Source organism: Echinops telfairi, unplaced genomic scaffold (genome assembly GCF_000313985.2).
Source record: "Echinops telfairi isolate 266 unplaced genomic scaffold, ASM31398v2 ScPeMD7_7467;HRSCAF=8505_1, whole genome shotgun sequence".
Taxonomy (NCBI): Eukaryota; Metazoa; Chordata; class Mammalia; order Afrosoricida; family Tenrecidae; genus Echinops; species Echinops telfairi.
Genome location: NW_022111368.1, coordinates 7466734 through 7492340, shown reverse-complemented (window position 1 = coordinate 7492340; position 25607 = coordinate 7466734). Strand labels below are relative to the sequence as shown.

The following is a 25607-nucleotide window of genomic DNA, read 5'->3' as shown; positions in this document are numbered from 1 at the left end:
TAAATCACCATTGAGTGAGTCAAAGATTAACAGGCCTGGCTCAATCAGTGCATGGAGACCATACCATGTTTTATGAGTCCATTGAAAATGAAAATCTACTGGTTATTTTTAGAAGAGAAAGATATCCTACTAAATTGGGCACAGAGAGCAAATGAGGAGATCCTATAGCTTAGATTACTTTGAAACCAAAGATTGGGGGGACCAGCGATGTCAGTACGTGAGGAGAAGGTAGACAAGAAGCCAGCTGTCACCACAATGTATAGTTACTTCCAGGAGGATGATTCTGTTACCACCCATTTCCCTAAGCTCTGGGTTCCAGTTCCACGTCACACACATTTTGGCTCTTCGTTTGTAAAAAAAAAAAAAATGTGTTATAAACTGTACGATTACTTCAAAAAGTCAAGAAGTGGAATGTGATTGGAGAAACAGAAAATTGATGTCCATCTGATAAAATTAGAGAGAGAGCAGATTTCCGTATGGTAGGTCTTCATGCTTGGGTATTAGTTATCTGTTCTTTTCCAAGAGCAAATGAAGCCCTCAAGATGTTTGTAAGGAGAACTTTTGTGGATAAGAAAACTTTACTCTGCATAGATCTTTCCTGGTAGCTCTAGTTATACAGGGTATGGTATTAAACGCAACTGTTTGTTTGCATAACAATATGTAGTGCATTTTGCTGAGCACATTTTTTAAGTGTTTGAAAACTTTTCATATTTAGATCTAACTAGGAATTTCTCTGAAGGTATAAGCCAGAGAAGGTGGCGGTATATGCTTAGAACTTCAAGAGTAGACGTGTGACTAGATTTGGGGTAGGAGCCAGGGTCTCCTAGAGACTTTGTCCAAGAGAAGTACTTTTGCAAATACATTTAAAGTACAATAATGTTGGAGTGATGGTTGCTGAGACTGTGATAAAAGAGGCGTTAAAAGAAATAATATCTCTCTACTGTACAAACTCTTTACTACTAGCCCCAAGGGCATTTGATAATGTTGACGTGCATGAAGAATGAATAAGGTGTGAATTTCTATTTGAATGCATGCTTTTCAGTTGGAACTCGGAGGTGGTGTAGACCAGTGGTTCTCGACCTTCCTAATGCTGCCACCCTTTAATACTATTCCTCACGTTGTGGTGACTCTCAACCATAAAATTATTTCCGTTGCTACTTCATGACTGTAATTTTGCTACTGTTATGAATCGGGAAACCCCTGTGAAAGTGTCGTTTGATCCCCAAAGGGGTTGTGACCCACAATTTGAGAACCGCTGGTGTATACATTAGATTAAGCTACCTTCTGCTAATGACTAGAAGTACGTACGACACCTATTATAGTCAGTTCTTAGAATTTCTTTAAATCTGGCTACAAATTGGCTAGCATTTTACAGTAGCATTTGTGCATTTATTTATTTTTGTTCATGTTAGTGGGATACGAAAGAGAAACGAGAATTTAGTACACCTTGCGTCTGATAGGACATGGCCAGATTGTTCTGAGCCCTGTCTGATCTGATCATGTGATCAAGACAGCCACCTTAAGCTCATTTTCTGCCCAGTAATTTGCTGTCTCAATACTTGATGACCCTCGTATCTTACCTTATCAATTAGCACCTATGCTGTTATATTCACTTCCTCATCGATATCTTCCATCTCATTCTATTTATCTTACCTGAGTTATCTCTGAAGAAAAGTAGATCTCAGCACGTCACTTTCTTTGTCCAAATAAGATAACGTTTCCGCCTTATATCACCTGTGTAACACCCAGCTCTGGGAACCCTTTTGTTATCATTGCTGGCTTTCTTTCTCTTATCTTCTGTGGCAGCGCCTCCTTCCCTGAGCCCCCTTTCCACTTTCCCACCTCCTTTACCAGGCTTATAACTCGACAAAGATATCTGAACTTTTTCAAACTCCACACAACTGTGGCCTCCATTGGAGAGCCCTGGGCTTTTGGAATCACAGTTGATGGCTCCCTCCCCTGGTGTATCTATGGAATTTTGCTCCTCTCTTTTTAGAAGCATGCGCTGTACTGACATTTCTCTTGTCCTTGCTCTACCTACTATGCCCTTTGTGTTCTTAGCATCAAGGACAGTCCCTAACCTAGATCAGGCACACGGTGAATGATAACAGTCTATGAGCTGCTGCAAGCTCAAAACAAAAGGTGCATGCAGGCATGCATGCATGAATGAATGAATGGTGCATCTCCCATGCACGGTGGCTTCCGCTTTGTGCCACCTCACCCTACTTGTGGGCATGGTGCCCGACGGGAAACCGTCTATGAGCTGGACTTGGGAATTCAGACTTTCAAAGTGATGGCAGATGTTTGAATGGCAGTGGCAGGATTCAGACCAATGAGGGAAAGTAAAATAATCAGAGTTGACAGAGGAAGTTGTAGACTGATTTGTATTAGAAACCATAGAGAAAAAAGGATAAAGATCAAGCTAGAGGAGCTCCAGAGACAAGCCCCAGTGGTGTACTGGTGACCGGTTGGGCTGCCAACCCCAAGGTCAGCAGTTCCAAACCACCAGGTGCTCCCTGGGAGAAAGAGGGGGCTTTCTACTCTCCTAAAGAGTGACAGTCTTGGAAACTCACAGGGGCAGTTCTACTCTGTCCTATAGGGTTGCTATGAGACAGCATCGACTTGAGGCAGTGAGTTCCCTCCATATACGCTATCACAATAAAGGCTTTGCGATTTGTTGTCCAAATTAGAGGACATAGTCTAACCTCTTTTTTTTTTTTTTAATGCCGGCTGGGTAAAATTTGTTTTTCTGCAAATGGCTCCTGGGATCTCTGTCTGTGACCATCCTGACCGTGTGTTTTAGGAAGAAGAGTCAGTGTAGGAGAAAGAGGACAAGGCAGGGGACGAGGAAGCATGAAGAAAGGAGATGGTGGCTTCAAAGGAGGTAGTAGGAGAGACCGTAGAGCCAGTGATTCAGAGACCCTGGGGAGAGGAGCTAAGAGTGATACATCGATTGCTGTTAAGATTTTACCTGTGAAAGTAGGGAATTTTGGTTTTGTCTAGAGTAAGGTGACCAGATTTTAACAATGGTAAAGCGGGACACCATTGATAAAACTCATATCCTGGCGAAATAGCCACATGGCAGCCGAAAACCGTATACCCTAGCTTGTCGTGCATTCTTTCCAAAAATCGGGACTTTTTAAAAACGCCGCAGGACGCGGAAAAAAATGTTCAAAATCAGGACTGTCCTGCCAAAAGCGGGACGTCTGGTCATCTTACTCTAGAGGCAAAGAGTCTGTCCAGTGTAAGCAGTTGCAAGGACAGCCAGGTGATCTGGGAGGATACTATGGGGAGAAGGCTTAGTGGCAGGTCATCTGATGCTGGGGACCTTGCTGAATTCAACTCCAGGACGTTTGAGCAACACGCTGGTGAGTCAGCAACCGCTGGGAAGGGTGGCCCACCCCCGTGACTCTTTTCAGTTCAAATTGCTCCACGATCTTCCCACCCATGGCTCCCAGTAGACCAACTCTGGGCCCACCAACTTGTTTCACACACAGCCATCCAATGAGCCACTGTCACATGGCCACAAATTGGAGTCACATCTGTTTGCAGCTGGCTGAAGACCAGTGACCTGGAGGTGAATTACTGTGCATCATTATCATTCTCTCCAGGCCATTTATCCCCCGAGTAAGAACATTTAATATCCACCCCCGTTTTGGAAGAGCAAAGAAAGAAAATAAATGGACATGAGTCAACAAAAATTTTAGGATGGGGGAAAAATGAGACTAGAGTTGCCATCACATGTTGATCCTGAAGGAAGCCAATAAACACCCTCGCTTCCTCAATGAGTATATTTGTTTGGGAGCCTCACACAAGACCCGAGAACAGTCTTTAATGAGAAACAGAGCAATGTGTGTTTCTACGCTCACCCATACCCGTCTGAGTCTTATTTCAAGAGAAAGGGAATGGGAAATGCTTCATATTGACTTCAGTTTGTTTCCCAAAATTTTCATGCTAATTTTCTCTGGCCAAGAATGTATCAACACAACAGTTGTTTTCAAATCAGACAAGATATATTTTTGCAAGTCTAATAAATAATAAGAATGTTCTGTTTCTATGTTTTCCATTATTGGATGGAACAGAAAATAGTATTTCACTTAGCTTAATTTGCCTTTGGGTTGAATGAAAGATGACAAATTACATAGACCTCTGTTGGAGCACCTTTTACCTTTCTTGTGCTTCATTGAGGGCTCTTTGACAGTGAAGCCAGAGAGTAATTCATCCTCTCCTCTGTGATACAGAGGATAGTTCTGGAAAGGAGACAATCTGTCATTCAATATTTGATCATTACTTTACCCTCTATTTTTGTTACTAATTTTTTACCTCTGTGTTCACTTCTTGGATGATCACTCTAATGAGTTTCACTTATTTACAGGGTGGCATACAAAGTGCAATGTAAAAACACCCATGACACTGGAAGCCAGGTCATGAAACTGATTACAGGGATCCTCGGGCCCCCTGCCAGCCATGACCCAGCTCTCTTTGCTCAAGGATAATCACTACGCAGCGTCAATTTGCTTGGTCTTCAACTAAGCAAACATCAGTGCGGATATCCAGCCAGTGTCTGGCTTCAGTGTGCTCACTTTTATATTTGTGAGATTCACTCATGTTGCGGTTGGCTTCTTCTCAGGGCTGCACATTATATGAATGCAATCCATTGTTTATTTATCCACTTGGCTGTTTATTTAACCACTCTCCTGGGTGGGGGGGGGGTGTTTATTGCTGCGTACACATTGCTGAACACGTCTTTTGGTATGGATGCATTTTGAGAGGTATATACCAGGAATGGTATAGCTGAGAAAGAGCATGGGTGAATGTGTACGATTTCCACAGACACTGCTGTACAGTCATCCACAGTGGTTCTTCCACGGGATCGTGCCCCTCACATCCTGGAATCTATGACTTTATGATAGTCTTGGCTACACATCCTTCATTCCTATACTCGTCGATTTTGAACAGTCTCAGAATACTCTTTTTTTTTTCTTCTGTCTTTACTGTTCCTTGACTTGTGTCAATAACAATTCAAACGATTCCCCAAAGAAGTACTGTAACCAGGAAGAAAACAGGGACCGCAGTATACCCCATGAAACTATTTTGACACTTGGCACCATAGAGAGAATGTGGAAGAGAATTTGAAAGATAAGCAGTTTCGACTTGGCAGATCTCCACGTTTCCCTATTTGGTGGGACATGAGACACATAAAAATGGTTATAGCAGTGATGCTAAAAGTCTATCAGGAAGCAGGGAAAAATATGGGGAAATTGAGATCTTCAGTCTAGCTCATTCCAAATATGCTGATGTAGACTGGAAAGGTCACAGCAAATTTGCATGACCCTACATCCTTACATGCTCTCGGTAGCACCTATCCACACTCACTCGCAGTCAGAGAGTGTTGGTTAAGTAAAAAAATGAAAAAAAAAATGCTGTCTGAATAGAATTAATGAACCTTTTCTCTTGTTGCCTTTCCCCCCTGTGGCTTTAGTTTTGAGAGCCGGCGGTGCACCCACTGATGGTCTGTAGATTAAAAGGAGTCATTATTTCATACTAACGTCATCGGTCTCCATCTTCCCCTCCTTCCTTTCCTTTGGCACCAGTATCTTATATTGTAAATCTTTTGTGTATTTTTAGAAATTAACTTGCTTCATAACATTAGTGTTGATGAACATCTTCAGTCTGGATATCTTCAGTTGGAGGATAAAAGCAAGTTTGGAAAGTACTAATTACTTTGAAATGTTAAAAAGGGAAAAACAAAGACAAATTTTGAAAAAATATAAGGCGACTCCTACATCATATTAAAAGCTGTTGGGTTGAGGGATTCCCTTACCTTTAGCGGTTTTTCTGAATGTGTTTTTGTTTGCCTTTTAAGTTGGTCCCCACTGTGGAAGTTGTGTATATGCATATGTGTCAGCCAGACATCATTAGGAATTGAGATGAATTTTTCTGTTTCAAACACAGTGGATTCAATCCAACTTCCATTATCTAGATACTCCTTCTGTACTGGTCAAATTTTCAGCTTTATGTTCTACTTGGAAGAAGCTACAAGGATTTCCAGAATGGACTTGGCATCCTTCCACATTTCACCGGAGTCGCAGGAGTATGCAGGATGATGGTCGCTCGCTCCTGAGAGCTTCCTGGAGTTCTTTTCTTCCTGCTGGACTGAGTTACCTGTGCTGTTACTGGCTATGGGTGATCTACTTCTACTTCTTCTTCCTTTTATTTGATAAATCATTTTATTGGGGGCTCTTACAGAAATCCATATATCCATTGTATCAAGCAGATTTGTACATATGCTGCCATCATCATTTTCAAAACGTTTTCTTTCTACATGAGCCCTTGGTATCAGTTCTTTTTTTTACCTCCTCCCCCCTTCGTGAACCCTTGATAAATTATAATTATTATTATTTTCATATCTTACACTGTCCACTGACTCCCTTCACCCATGTTTCTGTTGTTCATTCCCCTTGGGGGCGGGTTATGCTTTCATCATTGAGATTGGTTCCTCCTTTCTCCCCCTTCCCCCCTCTCCCTTCCCCCTACCTTCAAGGTATCATTACTCCCATTACTGTACCTGGTGGGTTTATCTGTCGTCGATTCCATGTACCAGTGGACATGCTCTGGTCTCGCCGATTTGTAAGGTAGAACTGGGGTCATGATAGTGGAGGAGGAGGAAGCAGGAAAGAACTAGAGGAACGCTGTGTGCTTCCTCAATGCTGTACTGCACTCTGGCTGGTTCATCCTTTCCTTGTGACCCTTCTGTGAGGGGATGCCCCAATGTCTACAGATGGGCTTTGGGTCTCCACTCCGACCTCCCTCCTTTGCATTGATATGACTGTTTGTTTTGGGTTTTCTGCTGCCTCCTACCAGAGGATGCTCTGCTTCTATAAAGGAGGAGTAGACCCACAACCTCTGCTCTTTGGGATTTCCCAGCCATATCCTTCATCTTCTTCAAGGTCTTGAAGGCTGACTTTTCTTAGGTGTCACCATTTGGGTGAAGTGTGTGTCTCAAGGGATAAAAGCACAGTTGCTGCTCTGAGGGCATTTAGTCAATCAGCTTGATGCTGGCTCTCCAGCGAGGAGAAGGGAATGGAAACAAGTGTACGAGTACTGCACAAAATGTACAAGTTCTTCCCATTCTAGAATCTGAAACAGATGGGATGGCAGCTGGCTGATGGAGCCCAATATATTCCAGACGTCTGGAAGAATAAACAGCCCTATTGACTCCTCAGATGTGTAGCCAGTTGGGAGTTGTTTGATTCTGAAACTAGGCATATCTTTAAATTTTGCTTAGAGGTCCAGATGCAAAATGCAGTTCCACCGGAAGTCATAGATTTGTACCATAACCTGCAACATGTTAGGCTACCAACGAAATTAGAAATCTAAGTAACCCGTATAGGCTAGGTGCCCATTTTAGCTACTTTTCTGTCCAGGGTTGAGATTTATATTACTGAAGACTCTCATTTTCGTTAGCTCTTCCAAAATCATGTATTACACTGGACTAAAAGGGACACGCAGTGCATCATTTATCTTCTTGAATCGCAATGAAAATACCTCTACATTTGGGGTGGTGATGGCAGTAGTTATATGGCACTGATTGCAAGGAACACAGAGAGCGATATTTCCAAATATCGCTTATTTAGCAAATGTTCCTACGTACCTCTTAATTTTTTGTTTATTATATAAAAATTGAACTAACATTTTAATTTTTTTTCTCAGAATCATTTATTATTAGTTGCCTTCTAGTGGGACCGGACTCATGACAACCTATATATAACAGAACAAAATACTGCCTGGTCCTGCATCATCTTCCAGCAGTATGTTGGACCGTGTTGTCTTGTGATGCATGCGGTTTGCTTGGTTCATTTTTATGAGCAGATCGATAGGCCTTCCTTCCTAGTCTGTCTAAATCAGAAAACTGTCCTGAAACCTGCCCATCATCTATTTCAAATAATAATACCATAGCTTCTAGCATCACAGCAGCATGAAGTTATCCCGTATAAAAAAAGTGGACATACGAAGAATCATGGAAAAATGTCATTACCTTCTTATTCCACATTCAGCACCCTTTTTGATGCACCATAATATGAAATAAAAATCATGGCATTAAAAAAGGTCTTTATGTTCCAAAAAAAGATGAACAAAATTTAGAATTTCTTAGTATTATCAATATGTTGGAATTGCTTTCTGGGATCAGAATTGACAATAGATTGCATCCCAGGCTGAGAATTCGATATGAATGCCTTTTATTGGTCTTTTTCTCCCTTGATTAGCTGGGTGAGGAAGGATGGGGGCATGTCTGGAAACGTTGCCCAAAGCAGAACTATTCATCTCTTACACATACCTGGTATATTTCTGTAGTACAGACTCCAGAAGCAATGTGGCTCAACTATCTATAAATGTAACCTTGTGGCCTCTTATCTAGGTCTTCTGCACTTGAGCCATTTATTAAAAGAACAGTTCAAGGAAATTCATTTTTTATAACCCCTTTCAAATTAAATAAGTGTCTAAGCTTTTTTTCTTGAGGACCCTGAGAGTGGATTTTTGAGCTTCCACTATCATGCATAGCCTTCTGCAAATTGGGTGTCCAGAATTTAAGCTCTGACACTATTTCCTCCTCCGGGTTTGGAATTTAGTATTTATAATCCTTGTATCACACAGGCTGTGTGATTCTTCTGTGTGGACTTAGTTAATGCCTCACTCAAATAACTGCTTGTTTCAAGACAAGTCTTTAACACCCTAGATGCTATTTATTCTGATAGCTAAGCACTACTTGGTTTTATTAACATTTAAGAAGAAAGAAAAAAAATCATTGAATTGCTGTTTTGAACCCGTTGTTTTGGGTCTCTGCCTATTGAACTATGAGTCGAAAAGTCCATTGTTCATTCCTACCGCAGCCCCAACTCTGCCTGGATACTAGAGGACGGTTCCCTAATTGGATCCTACAAATAAATAATTACTATCCTGATGGTCTCTTTTTCCTCTGTAGAATAGAATTTAGTAGAATTTTAAAAGTTGGGTCATAGTTACCTCAGAATCACTGAAGTCGTGGAATGACAATACCAGAGAGGCAGTTAAACCAGACCCCAGAGTGATTTGTGACTGCCTGACCTTGCTGGGCATTCTGGTCTGGGTGCTGACATGGTGATGGAATAGCTGTAGATATTCCAGAGATTCCTTGCTTATTCCATGGGTTCTCCTGGTGAACTGGAATGGTCACACAGTCATTCTTGAGTTTCATTTTTAGAACTTTTTCTATAGTGCTGGTTATTAAGTAATAGATTCTGAGTTCATGTACATAGTATCACCTGATTTTTTATCTACGTTTATGGTTAAAGTTAATGAAATGGCTGCGGCCACCATTACAGCAAATAGTAATTGGATTCTTACTAGTCCATGTCTATATTTCTAAGCTGTCCATTGATTAATGTTTTAACAGGATACAATTAGGACAGATCTCACAATCAATGGTGCACCATCAGTTGATTAGCCATATTCTTTAGTTTGTAGTGAGGCCTCTTACATCTGACGGGAATTTAGATTTGCAGTCATACAGTCAGAATCAGCCTCTGGGTGAGGCTGTGGCATAGTGGGTTATGGTTGGGCTGCTAACCTTGAAGTCATCTCAAGGTCAGTGTGAAACCACTGGCCATTCCACAAGAGAAAGAGGAAGCTTTCTACTCCTGTAAAGATTTACAGTCTTGGGAATGCAGAAGAGCGATTGTACTGTGCCTTACAGGGTTGCTGTGAGTTGGAATTACAGTGAGTGGACCTGCTCCCAAGACACACAGTGTGTAGGGTAAACCCCTTAAGTCAGGGGTGAGGAATGTCTGCCCTCTGAGCCTTCTGAGGCCCTTGGGCTATGTAGGGCCTGTGAAACAATAAGTAGACGCTAACATCACACACCTCACCAAGGAGAATTAGTTCCAGCCATCACTGTAGGGGTGAATTCATTAAATGTTTGAGTATAGCTTGTGAATGGAAGGATGTTAGGAATATCCAAATGGGCCTTGGCAGACAAAATGTCTCCTGCCCCTGCCAAAGAGCCATTGTCTGTAAATGATGGCGAATACAGTAGAGGTAGATAGTCAGCAGCTAATGGGACCCAGGTACAGGCCCTTTTAGCCCTCACGTGGGGATGAGATGGGAAGTGGCGCTGTTTCAGGTGGGCGCATCCCTGTCGTTCCTGCAGTGTCTCTTCGATGTGTATTTTGGATGAACTTTCTGGAACTTAGTTCAAAGATTTTGCCCTCACCTCCTTGGATGACTCTTAATAGTTGGTCAAAAAGCCCAGCTTAGGAAAGAAAACGGTGCACATTTATTTATTTTAAATGTTAAGAGGTTACAGAAATATACACTGAAAATCGCTTACCATGTGAGTTACAGAAAGACACAGATCTGTTATCTGTGGTGTGTGGCCAATGATCAAGTGTCCCCGTTTCCAAAATGTAAAATTAGGAACGGTCCACTAGTCTTGTAGGCACTTGCTCAGATATAACTTTATAAAATAAGTATCTCCTGATGTAGCTGTTTGCATGCAGAGATGTGAAAGGCAGTGGAGTTAAGACTTCAGTGTATGGTTAAAAAGATAGGCTTCGCCTGATCGCAGTGCATGCACTCCTTGCTTACCAGCAGTGAGGCTCCAGAGACCAGGCCCTCACTCAAACATCAGTGTCTGGCATAAATGGAGGATGATCACGTCGGATCGCAGTAAGGAAGGATGACTGCACAGCCTCATATAACTTCCAACTTATCCCATTACTTAACTTCTGAACCCCTGAGAACCACGACCCATCCAAGGCAGCACAGACCTGGAACCATCACCACCAGCATCACTCTCACCTTGAGACTCATGCCTGCCCAGTATATGTTGGTAGTGTGACAAAGAATAGGAGGCAATCAGTATGTCTACTATGATCATAAAGGCCAATAACAAGATAGTTCCTAAGTGAGGAATCTGTGTATATTAATAGTATGTATTTTCAAGAAGCAGTTATCACCCTGAAGCTCAATTTAGGGGTACCTGTCATCCTCAGGTCAAAACAGATCTGCTAATAAAACTTCTTCATGAAATTATTTGTATTTTATCCCTTCCATTATATCCACAATAGCTATGAGTTCTATTACAGTTTAAAGTTTGGATTCTTCTAGGGAAATTATAAATGTCTATAGCTGTGGCTCTCAACCTTCCTTCTTCCGGACCCTTTCTTTCATACAGATCCTCATGTTGTGTTGACCCCCCCAATATATTTTTGTTGCTACATCATCACTGTAATTTTGCTACTGTTATGAATTGGGCGACCCCTGTGAAAGAGTCATTTGACCCACCCACCCCCAAAGAGGTTGTGACCCACAGGTGGAGAAGCGCAATCTGTAGGCATCATTCAGGAGTCCTGTTCCGTAGTAGTGGTTCCTTGTGTGTATGCCCTTTGGGATCACCAGCCACTCTGAGTGAGAAGGACAAGGCTTTCTACTCCAGCGAAAATGTACGGACTTCAACTCACGGAGGCAGTTCTACCCTGACCTGTAGGGCTGTTATGAGTCGACTGGATGGCCGCGAGCTTGTTTTGGGTATAGACATCCTTGTATGATGTAAATATGTTAGGTGTTTTAAGTCATTGAAGTTGAGATTAGTCAGACTTGAGTTTTAATAAGAACCTTGTGCTCAGCCTGTTACCGAGCCTGTCTTAATTTGGTTTCTTAAAAAAAATTTTCTTTTCTTAATTTGGTTTCTGTGTCTGCAAAATAGGAGTGGTAATACCTATCTCAAAATAATCGTTAATGATAACAAATGACATAATAACTATTCGGCCACAGCTCATGATTTGGGGCACAAGCTGGCCTTTCAAAAGCTGTTTTTCCAACATTTATTATTTGACGCCCCCTTCCTTGCATTTTTTAAATTGATTTTTGTATTAGAAATAAACTACAAAGGCATGTTGTTGAGTATTCTTCCATTTGACATTGAAGGTGAACTGAATTTGAAATCAGCTGTTTAAAGATTAGCCTTAAAAGGAAGCTCGCTTATTTGTTCTCTCCTTTCAAAGACATTGTTGTTTGAGTGGCTTTATATTGCCAGACATGAGGGCATTGGTAATCAGTGGTTCCTCCCATTTGGGAGAACCAGGTTCAATTGCTGGTGAGTATAAATCATGGGCAACCACCGTCTGCCCACAGTGGAGGCTTGTGTGTTGCTGTGATGCCAGGAAGATTTCATGGAACTTCCAGACTAAGACAGACTAGGAAGACAGGACCAGAAATCTACCTCCAGAATCACCCAATAAAAACTCTATCAACCCCAAAATTCCAATCCACAATTGGCCATGCAGATGATACACGATCCAGCAGAATGTTGTTCCATTGTCCACAGGCTCTCTGGGAGTCAAGGGGACTTGGGGGTACACACTGCTAGATGGACCCTGGGAGTCCCCGGTGACAGAGCATCGGCTCTGTTGTAGGAGCTTCCATTCCCACTTGGTCTTAGAAAAGGAAGCCCAAATCAGAAGCAAGACCTTTCCCTGGCCTTGCAAATCTGCACAGTGTCCTATTAAAACAATTCCTCGATGAGTCCTTCCCAAATAGAAATTGACCAAGCACGAAGCGTAAGTCAGACCTTTATTCTTGTGATTAAATGACTTCAATTTATTTTGCTCTCCTTGTCGGGTGGTGGGGGGAGAAGGGAGAAAAATGAGCAACAGATTGCAATGATCGACATCTGAGCACGTCCCCACCCCATGAGAACAAGCAACAGAAACCTGGGTGAAGGGAGGCAGTGGACACTATAAGATATGAAAATAATAATAATTTATAATTTATCAAGGGTTCATGAGGAGGGGAGGGTGGGAGAGGGATGGAAAGAAAGAAGAGCTGATACCCAGGGATCAAGTAGAAAGAAAATGTTTTGGAAATGATGATGGCAACATATGTGCAAATGTGTTTGATGCGATTGATGTGATTGTTATAAGAACTGTAAGAGTCCCCAATAAAATGATTTATTAAAAAAAGAGAGAGAAACTCTAGAAGCAAGGCGTTTTAACATTCCCCATGCCAGGACACTGCCTTGAGTGGAACTGCAGAGGGACTAAAGGGGAGTGAAGATGAAGCTCCCAGTGTATCAGATATGTATGACACTTAACTGTCGGCTACAGAATAATTTATATCTGCAGATAATTTACACAGTTAATGCTACGGAATATTAAATCTGCAAAATCATTTCATTTTATACATAAGTTACATATAAATGCTCTTTGTAATGGGAATCCTTTTTTCTTTTGTCTTTAAAAGATCACTCGATTGCAATAAATTCTCTATGAAAGTTTGTGAAACAGCAACTATAATGTGGTCATTGATCTAATAAAATTTTTCTGAATTAAAAAAAATGTTCATGACACTCATTACAAATTCCAGATACCAAAAGAAGAATTGTACGAACTACATTATTTGAGGTTATGTGCTTATAATAACTGAGTAGCAATTGTCTCTTAAGTAAGTGAATGTGCTGAGATCATTGGAATTAATTATCAACTTTAATTTGAAAAGAGCTTCATATTCAAGTACTTTTTCTTTTAGTTCCAGGGTGACTGTGGTGGTTCTGGCTGTGGAAAATGCGACTGTCATGGAGTGAAAGGACAAAAGGTGAGTAGCCAAGATACAAGGATGCTTTCTTGCTTTTGAATGGACATCACCATTGAAAAGAATTAGAAATGAATATTTTAAAATCAACTTAAGAATCAGTAACTCCCATCACAACATTATTGTTATTTTAATGTTCTTCCCAGAGAAACATGTAAACAAAATCAGACTTAAAAATATTTTTATAGAATCTTAAAAAGCATTAATTGAGTCTTAATAATGATTCCCCAATGATTGTAATCATCAGTGATAATCAATGTAGAAAATGGTTGATTGATTTATGTTTGACTTTAGATTGAAAAAGTATATTGTCAAACACATACTGAGTCAAGACCCCTTTTGAGAAATTACTTGTAATAACCAATAAGAACCAAAGTTAGCATTACTTCTTTTTTAAAAGTTTCCACTGAATTTATTCAAAAATTTCAAGACTAATTTTATTCTTGACCCTCTCTACAGGCCTAAAACTTTATCCGTGTTTCATACTATGTTTCATTTTATTTTTAACCTCAAATCCCTTCATCAAAAAGTATCAAGGTAGACTTGTCCAATTGTATCTTTCCAAATATTTTAACCTGTTTTTAAAGGTATGACTCTAAATCATCAACTTTAAGCTCCTCAATTCAGAATTGGCTGAAAGTCTTCAGTATTACATAACTGCTCCAGGAGGGACGGGAACCTTTCATTTTCAAGATCATTTTCCATTATGGAAATCCTTCCTGTAGATGATGTTTCCAGTTGAAGCAAGAGAACATGATTATCATGAGATAGAAACAGCTTTGGCATGTGAAGGTCAAGGTGAGGAGTTGATGAGAGAGAGAAGATGTGTTAGCAGACTTGTGTTACTCTCTTCCTTGCCAATTTCCTACCATGACACACCCTAATCCTTGGCATGGGAATGGACCAGCAACCCAGTTGTAAATGCAATGGGAATCCTATAATTCTGTTCTACCTCTTGCCAAGCTTCATGAATATTTTACACCAAAAGAATGTATCCAAAACCCCCCACAGTTCATTGACTTAAATCCAGACTCAAGACTATCCCACGTGCTACCTAGAACTACTCCATTGAGTTTCTTGTTGGTTTCATCTTTACCAAAGAAGACCCCCAGGCTTTGTCTTCCTCCCTTCCATGGTCCCGCTGGGTGATTTGGAACTGCCAACCTTTAAGTTCATAGTTGAGCACCGACTGTTTGCACCACCCAGAGAATAAAGCTTATGTAACCATTCTCTCTCCTGCCTGATGCAGCTCCCTCAAATTCCACCCTTTTCCCGGGCCCATTTTGTATTTCTAATATTGTTATGAAACAGAGAATAGATCATCAACAAGCTATTGGATAAACCATGTTTTTAAAGAGTGTAATTACTGAATGAATTCAGACGATCTCTCTAAATCAAGGCAATAACTAAATGGCTCAGTGTTATATTAGCTTGACCACCAAAAAGAAGCATCTATCTCTTCTCCTGTGAAACACACATATTTTAGGTTCCGTGACCCATGTGGCGTTGAGCAAGGGCAAAGGGCCCTTCCTTTCCCTGAAAGAGGAAATTTTAAACTTCCACTTACTGTTTTGGAAGGAATGTGAAACCAATCAATTTAATGATGTGAAGCACACTGTGCTTACCTTCGATAGGATTTCAGATCTGGTGTATTTCTCTCATCCCAAGGTTAAATTACAAAGAAATATGTTCTTTGCTGCCATGCCACAAAGGGAGATTTGTTTTCCCCAGCAACCTACGTACTCTCAAAGCACCCAAATCTTGGAAATGCTAGAGGAGTAGACATGTGAAATAAATAATTTGTAATCACGAAATTCAAATCTGGTCATTTAAATTGTGGCCCTAGCTTAGAATTGCTAATGGATTTCTGCATTTTTGTGATACTTTAAAAATAAATTCCATCATCAAACTGTGTAGAGCTTAAATTAATTGTAATACATTTTGTTTAAAAATCAGATGTTAGTAGCCATATAGCGCTTAGCTTAGAAAGATACCTCACTGGAACAGTGTGTCCCAGTCTCAGAAATTTGGAAGGCATCATGAGACAAGTTTTTTTTACCATATTTTTAAAGAAACATTCTCCCTTATTGGCTATTTGGAATACACCAAGGCCCTTACTGGAGTTTGGAATATATCCAATATAAATTGCCAGATCTCTTTTGGCTTAGTACTATTTCCCATGGAGACAGAATTAATTGATAGAATGCTTTATTTTCTCCGGATTATATAAATAAAATGCATTGAAAAAAACATGGCTCATGTTGCATGCTCACAGTTTTCAAGTCACCCATATGACTATAAATCCATATAAATTCATTGCGTTGTAAGTCTAATAGTAAAATCCCGAGGATTCAGACTGTTACTGAGTTTCTCATTGACTTTCCCACTCCCCTGGAAGGCTGCTCATATCTTCTGCTATTTTCTCTTAGGTAATTAATTTGGCTTTTGGCACAATGGCTTTGTGTTCTTTCAGATTCCTTAGCAGTGGGAATGTTATCTGCTTAAATTCATTAGAATTTTGAAAGCCAGCCTACTCAGAAGTACCAAACATTAAGCTCTTCTTTGCTTGATAACTTGATTTTCTCAACAATTTTGAGAAAATAGACAAGACAAAATGTTCCCAGGAGGTACTGGCAAGCAGCTGTAAATCAATTATTTATGTCTTTCTACAACAGATTTTTGCTTAAGATCTGTTTCAAGCATTTTAGCCAAGGAAGTCCATGGTGATATGGGAAACTGTTATATTGTGTGACCATTCAAATGTCTTCTACTGCGCCCCCACCCACCGTCCTACCCAAAGAAAAGAAATAGCAAATGAACCCAAAGTCATAGGAAAGAGATAAGACATATGCACATTAAATACGTAACAGGATGAGATGCAACCATCAAGTTCAGGGGAACCAGTATAGAAAACCGTTGCTACAGTTGTTCAGCGGAGAGAGAAGTCTCTGTGGCCTAGAAACATCAAATACAGAGAAAACATCCTGTGTGAAGTAAGTTCCAGGCATACGAGGTGTGGCAGTTACATAATCTGGTGTCAATTTGAGGATTAAGAGTGAAGGGGTGGAGTTTAGCCTGTCAATCAGATTGCAGCTTAAAGATCTGATTTGGAGACACTAAGGAGATAAATCGCTCTTGGAGGTGGGACACACGTTCACTCCTTGGAAGACATTGTAGCTGTCAAGACACATGGAACTACCTAGTGCCCTGAGCTGGAGGAACCACGTGGAGACCCCTTTCAGTGCTGAGATGCTTACAGCGCCACTGGATCCACAAGACTTCCCATCAACTGGCCTGTGATTTCCCTGCATTTGGTGTCATTGCATGTGGTTTGTGAGTCTGAAGAGGACTTCATAGATTGGTATCGGACTATGGGCTAATATCAGATTTATGGACTTGATCTGGACTGGGCTGGGATGTTTTCTCAATATTCAACTGCTCTGTGTATAAAGCTCTTTCTTATACACCTATGAGTGCCTGTGAATTTGTTTCTCTAGTCAACCCAGAATAACACACGAGGTGTCCACTAATTCACCATATTTACCTGACTACAGAGTGATTTCTTCTGTCGCATAGTCTTAAAGACCACAGTTTCAATTTAACTATATTCTTCGAAGAACACAGTGCTTGTGGCCAGTGAAGAAATGCTATCATAGAAGAGATTTGATACTTCCTAGAAGGTATCCACATTCCAGCCATTGTGTCAGCCCTTCCCATTGAGGATCTTGCTCTTTATCTCTGACTCTCTACCAACCATGATGCCCTTTTCCAGGGACTGGTCTCCAGAGAGAGTGTGAATTAATCAGATTTATAGTATTTATAACCAATCACGAGTACAACGTGGGCAGCTGACATCTTCTTAGAATATTTTAGCTCCCCTGAGACCCAGGTGCATGTCAAGGATGTGGGGTGGAAGGACATTATCCTGTTCCTACTAATGAGACTGTCTATAATCACAGCCCCTTTCTACACTTGGGGTAGCTCAGCAGTAACAGAGGCATCGGATCACGCAAACCCAGATTGCTTGTAAAGCAGAAACCTTTGCAAACGAAACTGCCACCCTTTTCTCTACAATGTTTACCTTATCTGATCTGAAAAGGTTGGAGTAATCTGTGACCAATCTGGAAGTGATTCAGGCTTTGGGCCCTGGAACTTGGGGAAGAGTTTATTGTTGCTTGATGCACCAAGTTCACACAGCATACCTTTTTCTCTTTCGTGGTAAATGGGTAGTAGTCATTTAGCTGACTCTCTTTATTTGACTCAAGTGCTAGAGGTCTCACACGAGAACTGCTTGTAAGCTCTTGATCTAATGCCAACGTACACCTTCTGTCCATACACAGCAGATTTGCCCAAGAGAGACAATCCTGGCTTATGAATGTCACCCGCAAGAAAGAAAAAGTGACTCATGACCTGCTGAGTGGCTACCTGGGTCAGGATTGAGGCTGGATGCCCTATGCTTTCAGGGCATTTACTTGCCCAAAGTTCTTCAAGGGATGGGTTACTATCCTCAGTTTACATGGGAAGAAAGCATCCAACTGAGATATCCCAATCTTGGCACCATGGACATTTTGGACCCAATAAGATCCCAGTGGCTAAGCTCTGTGCTGTCGACCAAATGGTCAGTGGTGCAAACACACCAGCTGCTCTGAAGGAAAAAGAAAGATTCAAAACAGCCGGTTTTTATAAACATTCAGAACCTTGGAAACCTAAGGGGACAGTGTGGCCAAAATTGTCCTCTTTCCTACAGACTCAGTATCAGTCTACATGGACTCATTGGTAATACTTTGGATTTAACCTGGGGGGAGGCAGGTGTCCTGCCTATGGTAGGATATTAGTAACAACCCTGGTCTCTGCTTACTCTATGGCAATAGGACGCTCAACAATTGTGACAACCACTCAAAGTGTCAAAAACCCGAACCCAACTCACTGCCATCGAGTTGAATCTGATTGACAGTGACCCTGCAGGACAGGGTAGAACTGCCCCCGTGGGTTTCTGAGACTGTCACTCTTTCCTGGAGTCGAAAGCCCAGCCTTTCTCCTGAGGAACGACTGGTGGTTTCAAACTGCTGACCCTGCAGTTAGCAGCTGTTTGTAATCACTAGGCCGCCAAGGCGCCTAAAATGTGTCCAGGTATTATCAAATGGCTCCCGGGGAAGGGCAAAGTCCCTCATATTGAGAAGCAGCAGAACGAGTCTGATCTCCTCTAGCCACGAGAGGCACATGGCGACACGAATGCGCACTCTCATCCGTCTCCATTCTTCCCGAGAAGATCCGGCAGCAAGAGATCAGGATGAACACATGTTTGAGAATATCCTGAAGTTTCTACCAAGGCCTTGCTCTGCTCCAACGGAGCCCCAAGGCATACGTCGGCTTCCTGTGGCCACCTGCCAAGGAAAATCAGCCCTTTTCTAAATTGGTCATGGTGGAAAGGATTGCTGTGGGACTAGAAAGAAATGAATCTATTCCTTTGGGTCCTTGGGCAGACCTCCCAGTTCCTGTTTTAGAGAGGAGAGGCAACTTGGGCCTCAAGCCTGGTTAAGAAAATAAACCACAGGGAGCCACCTTGTTTTTGAGGCAGAGTGGGTCAGACGGGTCATCTGCCCGAGTTGGAGGCCCACTTCCCCACCTGAGACATGTTCAGAGCAGCCCAGCCCAGAATAGCAAGCATTCCATTCCATTGAGTGAATGTTTATTTCATGCATTATTAAAAATAAAAACCTTAAAGGGGAGGCATTTGGAAGTCAGGACTTTGTTTCCAGCCGTGTGTCAAGAAAGGTGAGAACAGTTATGTATCTATATATTAGATCAAATCCCATTACTAGTTGTTTTAAGTGTTCAAGTGATTAGCACCCCACATCTCCATCTCCTTGTCCACCCCTCCTTCTTCTAAGAAATCCTGGTATATATACTCCTCTCCTATAGGAAGTTCATCACCGTAGTTGAAAGCTAGTCATCTTTGTTATTTACTAGCATGCCCCCTAAATCTATCCCCCCGTCTCCCAGGAGAAATCCAGGCTGTGTGTTTTATGCGTTCTGCATGCAGTGAAGGAATTATGATCCTCATCTTGTTCATCAGCCCCTTTGGCCTTTGGAAAGATGTTTTTATTTTTAGCTCCCCCTTCCATTAAGTTACTTAGAACTGCTTTTGGATTTCCTCTGCCAGCTTTTAGAAATATAATTTATCAATCAGCATGTATTGTTCAGCTGCTACTTTGCTAGACACTTTAAGGGATGCAAAACAACTATTTTTAGTATCTTGCGCTCATGGTGCTCGTAAGTGGTTAGAAAAAAATCTACAAAAACTGTTGTAACTAAGAATGACTAAATATTAAAGGGGAAACTAAATGTTCCAGTCTGCCCAATTATATGTGGCATTTTACATTGATTATATTCCCCTGGATGCTCTTGCCAGAGACGTATGTGCTTGATTCATTGCACAGCGAGTATATTCGTTCTGTTATTTCTAGCACATTATGAACGACACTTTACTTTTATTTGCTCCACTTCAATCAAATGTCAAAAATGCTTTACGATGTAACATTACTTTTGAGATCAAGGATCTCGATTTCTCACAAGATAAATATAAAATATTTTCTAAATCATAAGTGACATTCCTCTTGGAGAAAGGGATTCTATGCTTCCTTTGGGTTCTTTTCTGGCGGTTTATTTATTGGAGCATTCTATAGGAGCCATGGAAGTGGAGGGGTTACGCGTTGGTCTGTGACCGTCAAGGTTGACAGTCGAAACCACCAGTAGCTCCACGGGAGGAGATGGGGCTTCCTACGCTCGTGCACAGTTACTGCCTTGGAAATCCACAGGGGGTCGCTAATGAGTCAGCACTGACGCCGCGGCAGTGAGCTTGGAGTTTTGGTTTTATCATCACCGATTTCTAAATATATTTATTTCATTGTTCTTTCTTTTAATTTGTAGATTATTAATAGTGGGACTATATTAACCATAATCTCATTAGGAGAAACAAGTCCTTCTATCTGTTATGCTTCACATATAAATTAGCTATCTCTTTTTATTTTTCTTACTCTTTGTAAAGTAACCTTGGGTTCTCAAAACATTTATGAACAAGATTATCTTTCTGTTATTTTTATCATAATTTTGAAATGTCTTTCTAATAAATTAACCATTTTTCAATGTCAAAGGTGTTACTTTTCCTCCTGGTAATTTACTGTTTTCTTACGTCAAGGAAATCTTGGGAACTTTGGATATATTAAATGAGCTGGACTAACAATAATGAACTTTCAATAGGAATGTGATCATTTATTTATGGAGCACTTACTATGTGCCAGATTTGAATTTGTGAGATTGAAAAATCCTAGGACATTGAAAAAGAAGTTCCATTTACTGACTTCCAACATGTGGAATGTATGAAGTCCCACCGCACGAAAAGTACTACTTCATATCAAATATGGTTGCTGTTAGCCGCTGTTGAGTCAGAACACAACTGCTGCCTGGGGACCTATTCCGCTTGGTAGTGACCCGTTAGACTGTTTCTGAGACTGTCAGTCTCCTCTTTCTTCCCCCAGCAGCTGGTGGGTTTGAATTCCTGACCTTGCGATTGACCGCCCATTGCCTATCCCATCGTGCCCCCCACCCCTGCCACCCCAGGGTCTTTGTATTTCTCAGATATGCAGGGAAGAATAATTTGGTAGAAGCGCCTTGATGCTAGTGTGAGTACCACTTATCACCAGAGTATGTTTTTACAGGTCGTCTTAACCAAGTTGTCCTCATGAAGAGGGAGTGACCTGCGACCTGCAGATTTCCCAGTGTGGCTCAAAGGAGCCCAAGATAAAGCAGTTCAACATGGGGGATGTAAAATGACATGCTGGGCTTCTAGCAGAGGTTGTATTTTAAAGTGGCGATAAACCTAAGGGAAGGATTTGCCCGTTGGCCCAGTTCAAGACAGATAACCAAGAGACCCCGAGACCCCGAGGCTGACACCTCTCAGTTCACAAATGGACAGACTCGTCCACCCAGGGACGGAAGCACTCCCAGGACCGTAATGTGTTTCTTGAATGTTTTTGGAATCATAGCAGGAATGGGAGGTAGTGCGTTTGTAGCTTTTGGATGTTTTGCTAAAAGAAAAATGAAATGTACTTACTTGGGAGGTCTGTCTGGAATTGTCCAATTTCTAGTTAATGTTGTGGTGTTGCCCATTTCCAGAAATCAGTGTAAAGGAAACCAATCCTATCTTTATACATCTCTCTAATTCTTAACAAGAAAGCTGCCTGTTCTTGTTAGCTCTTTCCCTACCAGTGTTCTCCAACTCCTCTCTTCCCCTCAGCAACTTTCCTTGCTCTAGATATTGTTTAAAGGAGGCTTTTTGCCATACTGTGGAGGAGCCCTGGTGGCGCAGTTGTTACGAGTTTGGCTGAGATCCTCAAGGTTGGTAGTTCAAAACCACCAGCTGCTCTGTGGGAGAAAGAAAGTGCTGTCTACTCCTGTGAACAGTCATGGTCTCAGAAACTCACAGGGGCAGTTCTACCCTGTCCTTTAGATACTGTGCATCGGCATCGACACAATGGCAGTGATGGGCTTCAGCACCCCAAGGTGTCTCTCTGTATGTACTTGGGGTTGTGCTCATCTGCTAGATTTGATAGTGGCTTCTTCTAGTCCCGTTAGTTGGCCAGGTAGGCCAATAAACACCATTTTCCTTTTCCATGTTTTGTCTGGTGTCATGTCATGCCAAAATTCTTTCCAGATGGCCCCTGCTTCCCATTTCCACATACGGCACATGAATCATCTTCTGGCAGGAGAACCGTGAGAATCAGTACGGGTTTCCACGTTCACCTGTTTTTCACTTAGTGGTAGTTACCTTATTTTTGACAGTGCTTGGAAAACCAAGGCTTTTGCTGTTTGCTTTAGTTTCAAATCACCAGATGAAAATATCCACCATATACCATTGGAAGGTCACCAAGAGATGATCTGTGTTGCGTGAGCTGATCTTATTCTGCACTGCAGGCTCACCCACGGGTGCTTTCTCTATGAAATCGAGTTGGCCCTTTGGGCATGTGCCTCTGAGACCACACAGTTAAGCTTAGGACCATTTATCATCATAAAATATAATGATGTTTCTGATTTGTTACTATATCTAGCATTCATTTTCCTACAGTGCAGATTTTAAAACAGTGTGAGTTGATTTTGTTTCCCTGTTTAAGAGGAATCGAAAAATGAAGCCCCTGCAATGGAGGATTGTGTCCTGTGATACTGAGAGCAGGTCACACTGTCATCTATGACATCAGGCACTAGCGGTCCTTGCCATGATTATGTAGGGAGGAAAATGCAGCTTTTGTAAACATAATCCCGACCAAGCATTGACGGACAAACTACCTTTTAAAAATTTTTAATTTTTAAAGGAGCAAAGCGAGACAGTATGTCTTAATTCAAGATCAAAGACCTAACATTAAACAAATCCTGACAGACGAAAACAGTGCAGTTGGATTTTCTTTCCAGTATGTGGGTACAATACCATGAGCATTCAGAGTATGTTTCCAGATGGCACATAATGATGCTAGATAATTATGAACTATGGGGTGTGGCGAATTTCACCCTCAAAAATGATATTAACAGAGCCTTCATCCCTGTGAAGTGGCTCAGCACAATGTGCAATTAAACAGAGGAAGAATTAGTCAGCGTTAATGAGCAAACCAGATGACCGAGGGGGAAGCGGTGCCCTTTGTTTTGAGTATCAACAATTGATGGGCATGCCTGGACTGTAGCCACTTAGGGCTCATCCAATGTTCCTTGGTTAACCACATCACTCTCCAACAGAGTACTGCCTATGTGGCCCCAAATTCACTTGACGCTAGATTTCTTCATGTGAGCATCTGACATGAGGCGCTCACACGGATACTTGGCTACTTTGTAAAATGCAGTCATTTGATGAACACTGGTGGACAGTGCCTCCCCGGGATTCTCCTTTGTTAGCATGAGAGAGATTCTGCCAACCACTCGTGATTACAAATCTGTCTGTCAATAGATGAAAGGTGCATTTGGGGATGAATGATAGACATTAAATTCTCATGCAATCCTTGATAGATCTCCAGGGTTTGTGTTGAGAAAACATATGGAGGACCATTATGGCATGTTAGACCCCGCGGAGAAGTACAGTGATTCTAGGTAAGACATCCTGGTGACCTGAGTAGATCTGGCTGGCTAACTGTTTCATTCCCGAAGTGGTTTCCCCTATAAGACTGGTACAGGAATTAAGGGTCTTCGTTATAGACCCAGGTAAGTAGCTTGAACTAGAAGCACCCTGTCCGTCATTCTGTGCTATCCCACCCATCCACGGGGCAAATTGTTATTGAGCATTTACTATTCGCTATGAGCTAGTCATAGCGAAACAGGAACGATTTGTTCTCGTGGATCTTCAAATCTCTTGGCAGAGGAAAAACATCAAGCCAGGAATAGAACAAATAAACTAGTAAGTGCATTCCCCACTAAGGGTTAAAAATGCAGGAAAAGACGGTGGTATTGTGGAAGCGCAACCCACCGGGCGTTGAAGTTGGTCTGAGCAGCAGAGGTATCAAAGACAGACAGAGCTTTTCAGTGACAGGCACCCGAAATTTCAGCAACGTTCTCTGTAGATGATGATAGCACTTGAATCGTCCACCAGAACATGTTTTTCTGTCATCACCTTTCCCCCAACTTTTGGTGGAAATTTTGATTGCTTGGGACATTGCACTTGAAAACGCGGTTCCTGCCCCCTCCCCCCTTCTTCCTACTTCCATATAGGATACCCCCGAGACACTCCAGGCCCATATTTGAAATGAACATGAAAGTGCTTGGCAGCTCTTTGAGCCCTGGAAGGTTTCCCTTATCTTCTGCTGGGCCTCCTCCCTTGATCCCGTCAGGATTTCCTGGGTGAGGATGGGAGGTTCATAGATAAACCCTGCTCTCAGACGAGATGTCTCCTAAACAAGTAGATTGGGGAATGATATCTATTCTTGTAAAAATCAAGACTTGGGGGTGTATCATCTTTTGTGCTGGTTCACAGCATTTAATAAACACTGCTTCATAAATCATCTTGGCATGTCTGTAAAGTGGGCGGAAAGCATTATTTTCTGTCTCTCCCAGATAAGCCGTCGGAACACAGAAAGGCTCAGAGCCTTGCTTAAATTCAAATACAGAGGCACTTGGTAATGATGAGCAGACTTCTTGTTCCCCTTGTTCCAGACCACACACACTGAACCCTGGGAAGAAATCGGAGCAGGTTATGGCCTGATACGTCTCAATGAAACTTGCCGGAGGCTTCCTTTCCTTCCCAGGGCTTGGTATTCTGTTTTCAGATAGGGTACACTCAGTTCTTTATAAGAGACAATGACTAGATATCTAATTAAGATGCCTTTCCTGACAAGACAGAGGTATTATATGGCCAGGAAAAAGGGTTAGGGGTGGGAGAACTTCCACCAAATATTAATAGCTTTCGGACACATAGCTTGAGGGAATAAAGCAACGATGGTGCTTCTTTTTTTTGGTGAATTTTAGATTGCTTATCTCTGTGGAGGAACTTGATCTGTCCTTTACATCCGTTTTGGGCCCTGGTGGATCCTCGGGTGTGACAACTTCGGCGGAAGCATGAGATGTCCAAGAATGGCATGTGGCCCTCTGACTTGAAGAGGCATTTGGCTTCTGAAAAAGATACTGAAAATACAATGTCCACAGGGTTGAGCTGAGAGGAGAATTTTGCATGCTCACTCCATGGGCCAAAACTATATCCCATTCTAGCTCTCTGATTCTTAAACAACACAAAAACTGTTCCTTAACTTCCAGCCACCCCCAGCCCCTAATCCTTTCCCCTACATACTTCCCTGTTTTCTTGTTGTTCACATTCTGCACCGCATTCCTCCTTCCTGTGTCACATGCACATCTATTTTATTTACTGAGTCACGGCATGCCTTTTTGTGATGCCCGTTTTCTGGTACCAATCGATTTGCTTTCTTTTTGCTCTCTCTCTCTCTCTCTCTCTC

General features: G+C 41.8%; 1 protein-coding gene across 1 annotated transcript in view; it reads left to right on the top strand.

Moving 5' to 3' along the window:
- COL4A1 (collagen type IV alpha 1 chain) overlaps positions 1 to 25607 on the top strand; it is a 172631-nt gene that overhangs the window by 58184 nt on the left and 88840 nt on the right. The window contains exon 2 of the mRNA XM_045283809.1: positions 13564 to 13629. Within this exon, the coding sequence (XP_045139744.1) occupies positions 13564 to 13629 (66 nt within the window). The remainder of the gene's footprint in view (positions 1 to 13563; positions 13630 to 25607) is intronic.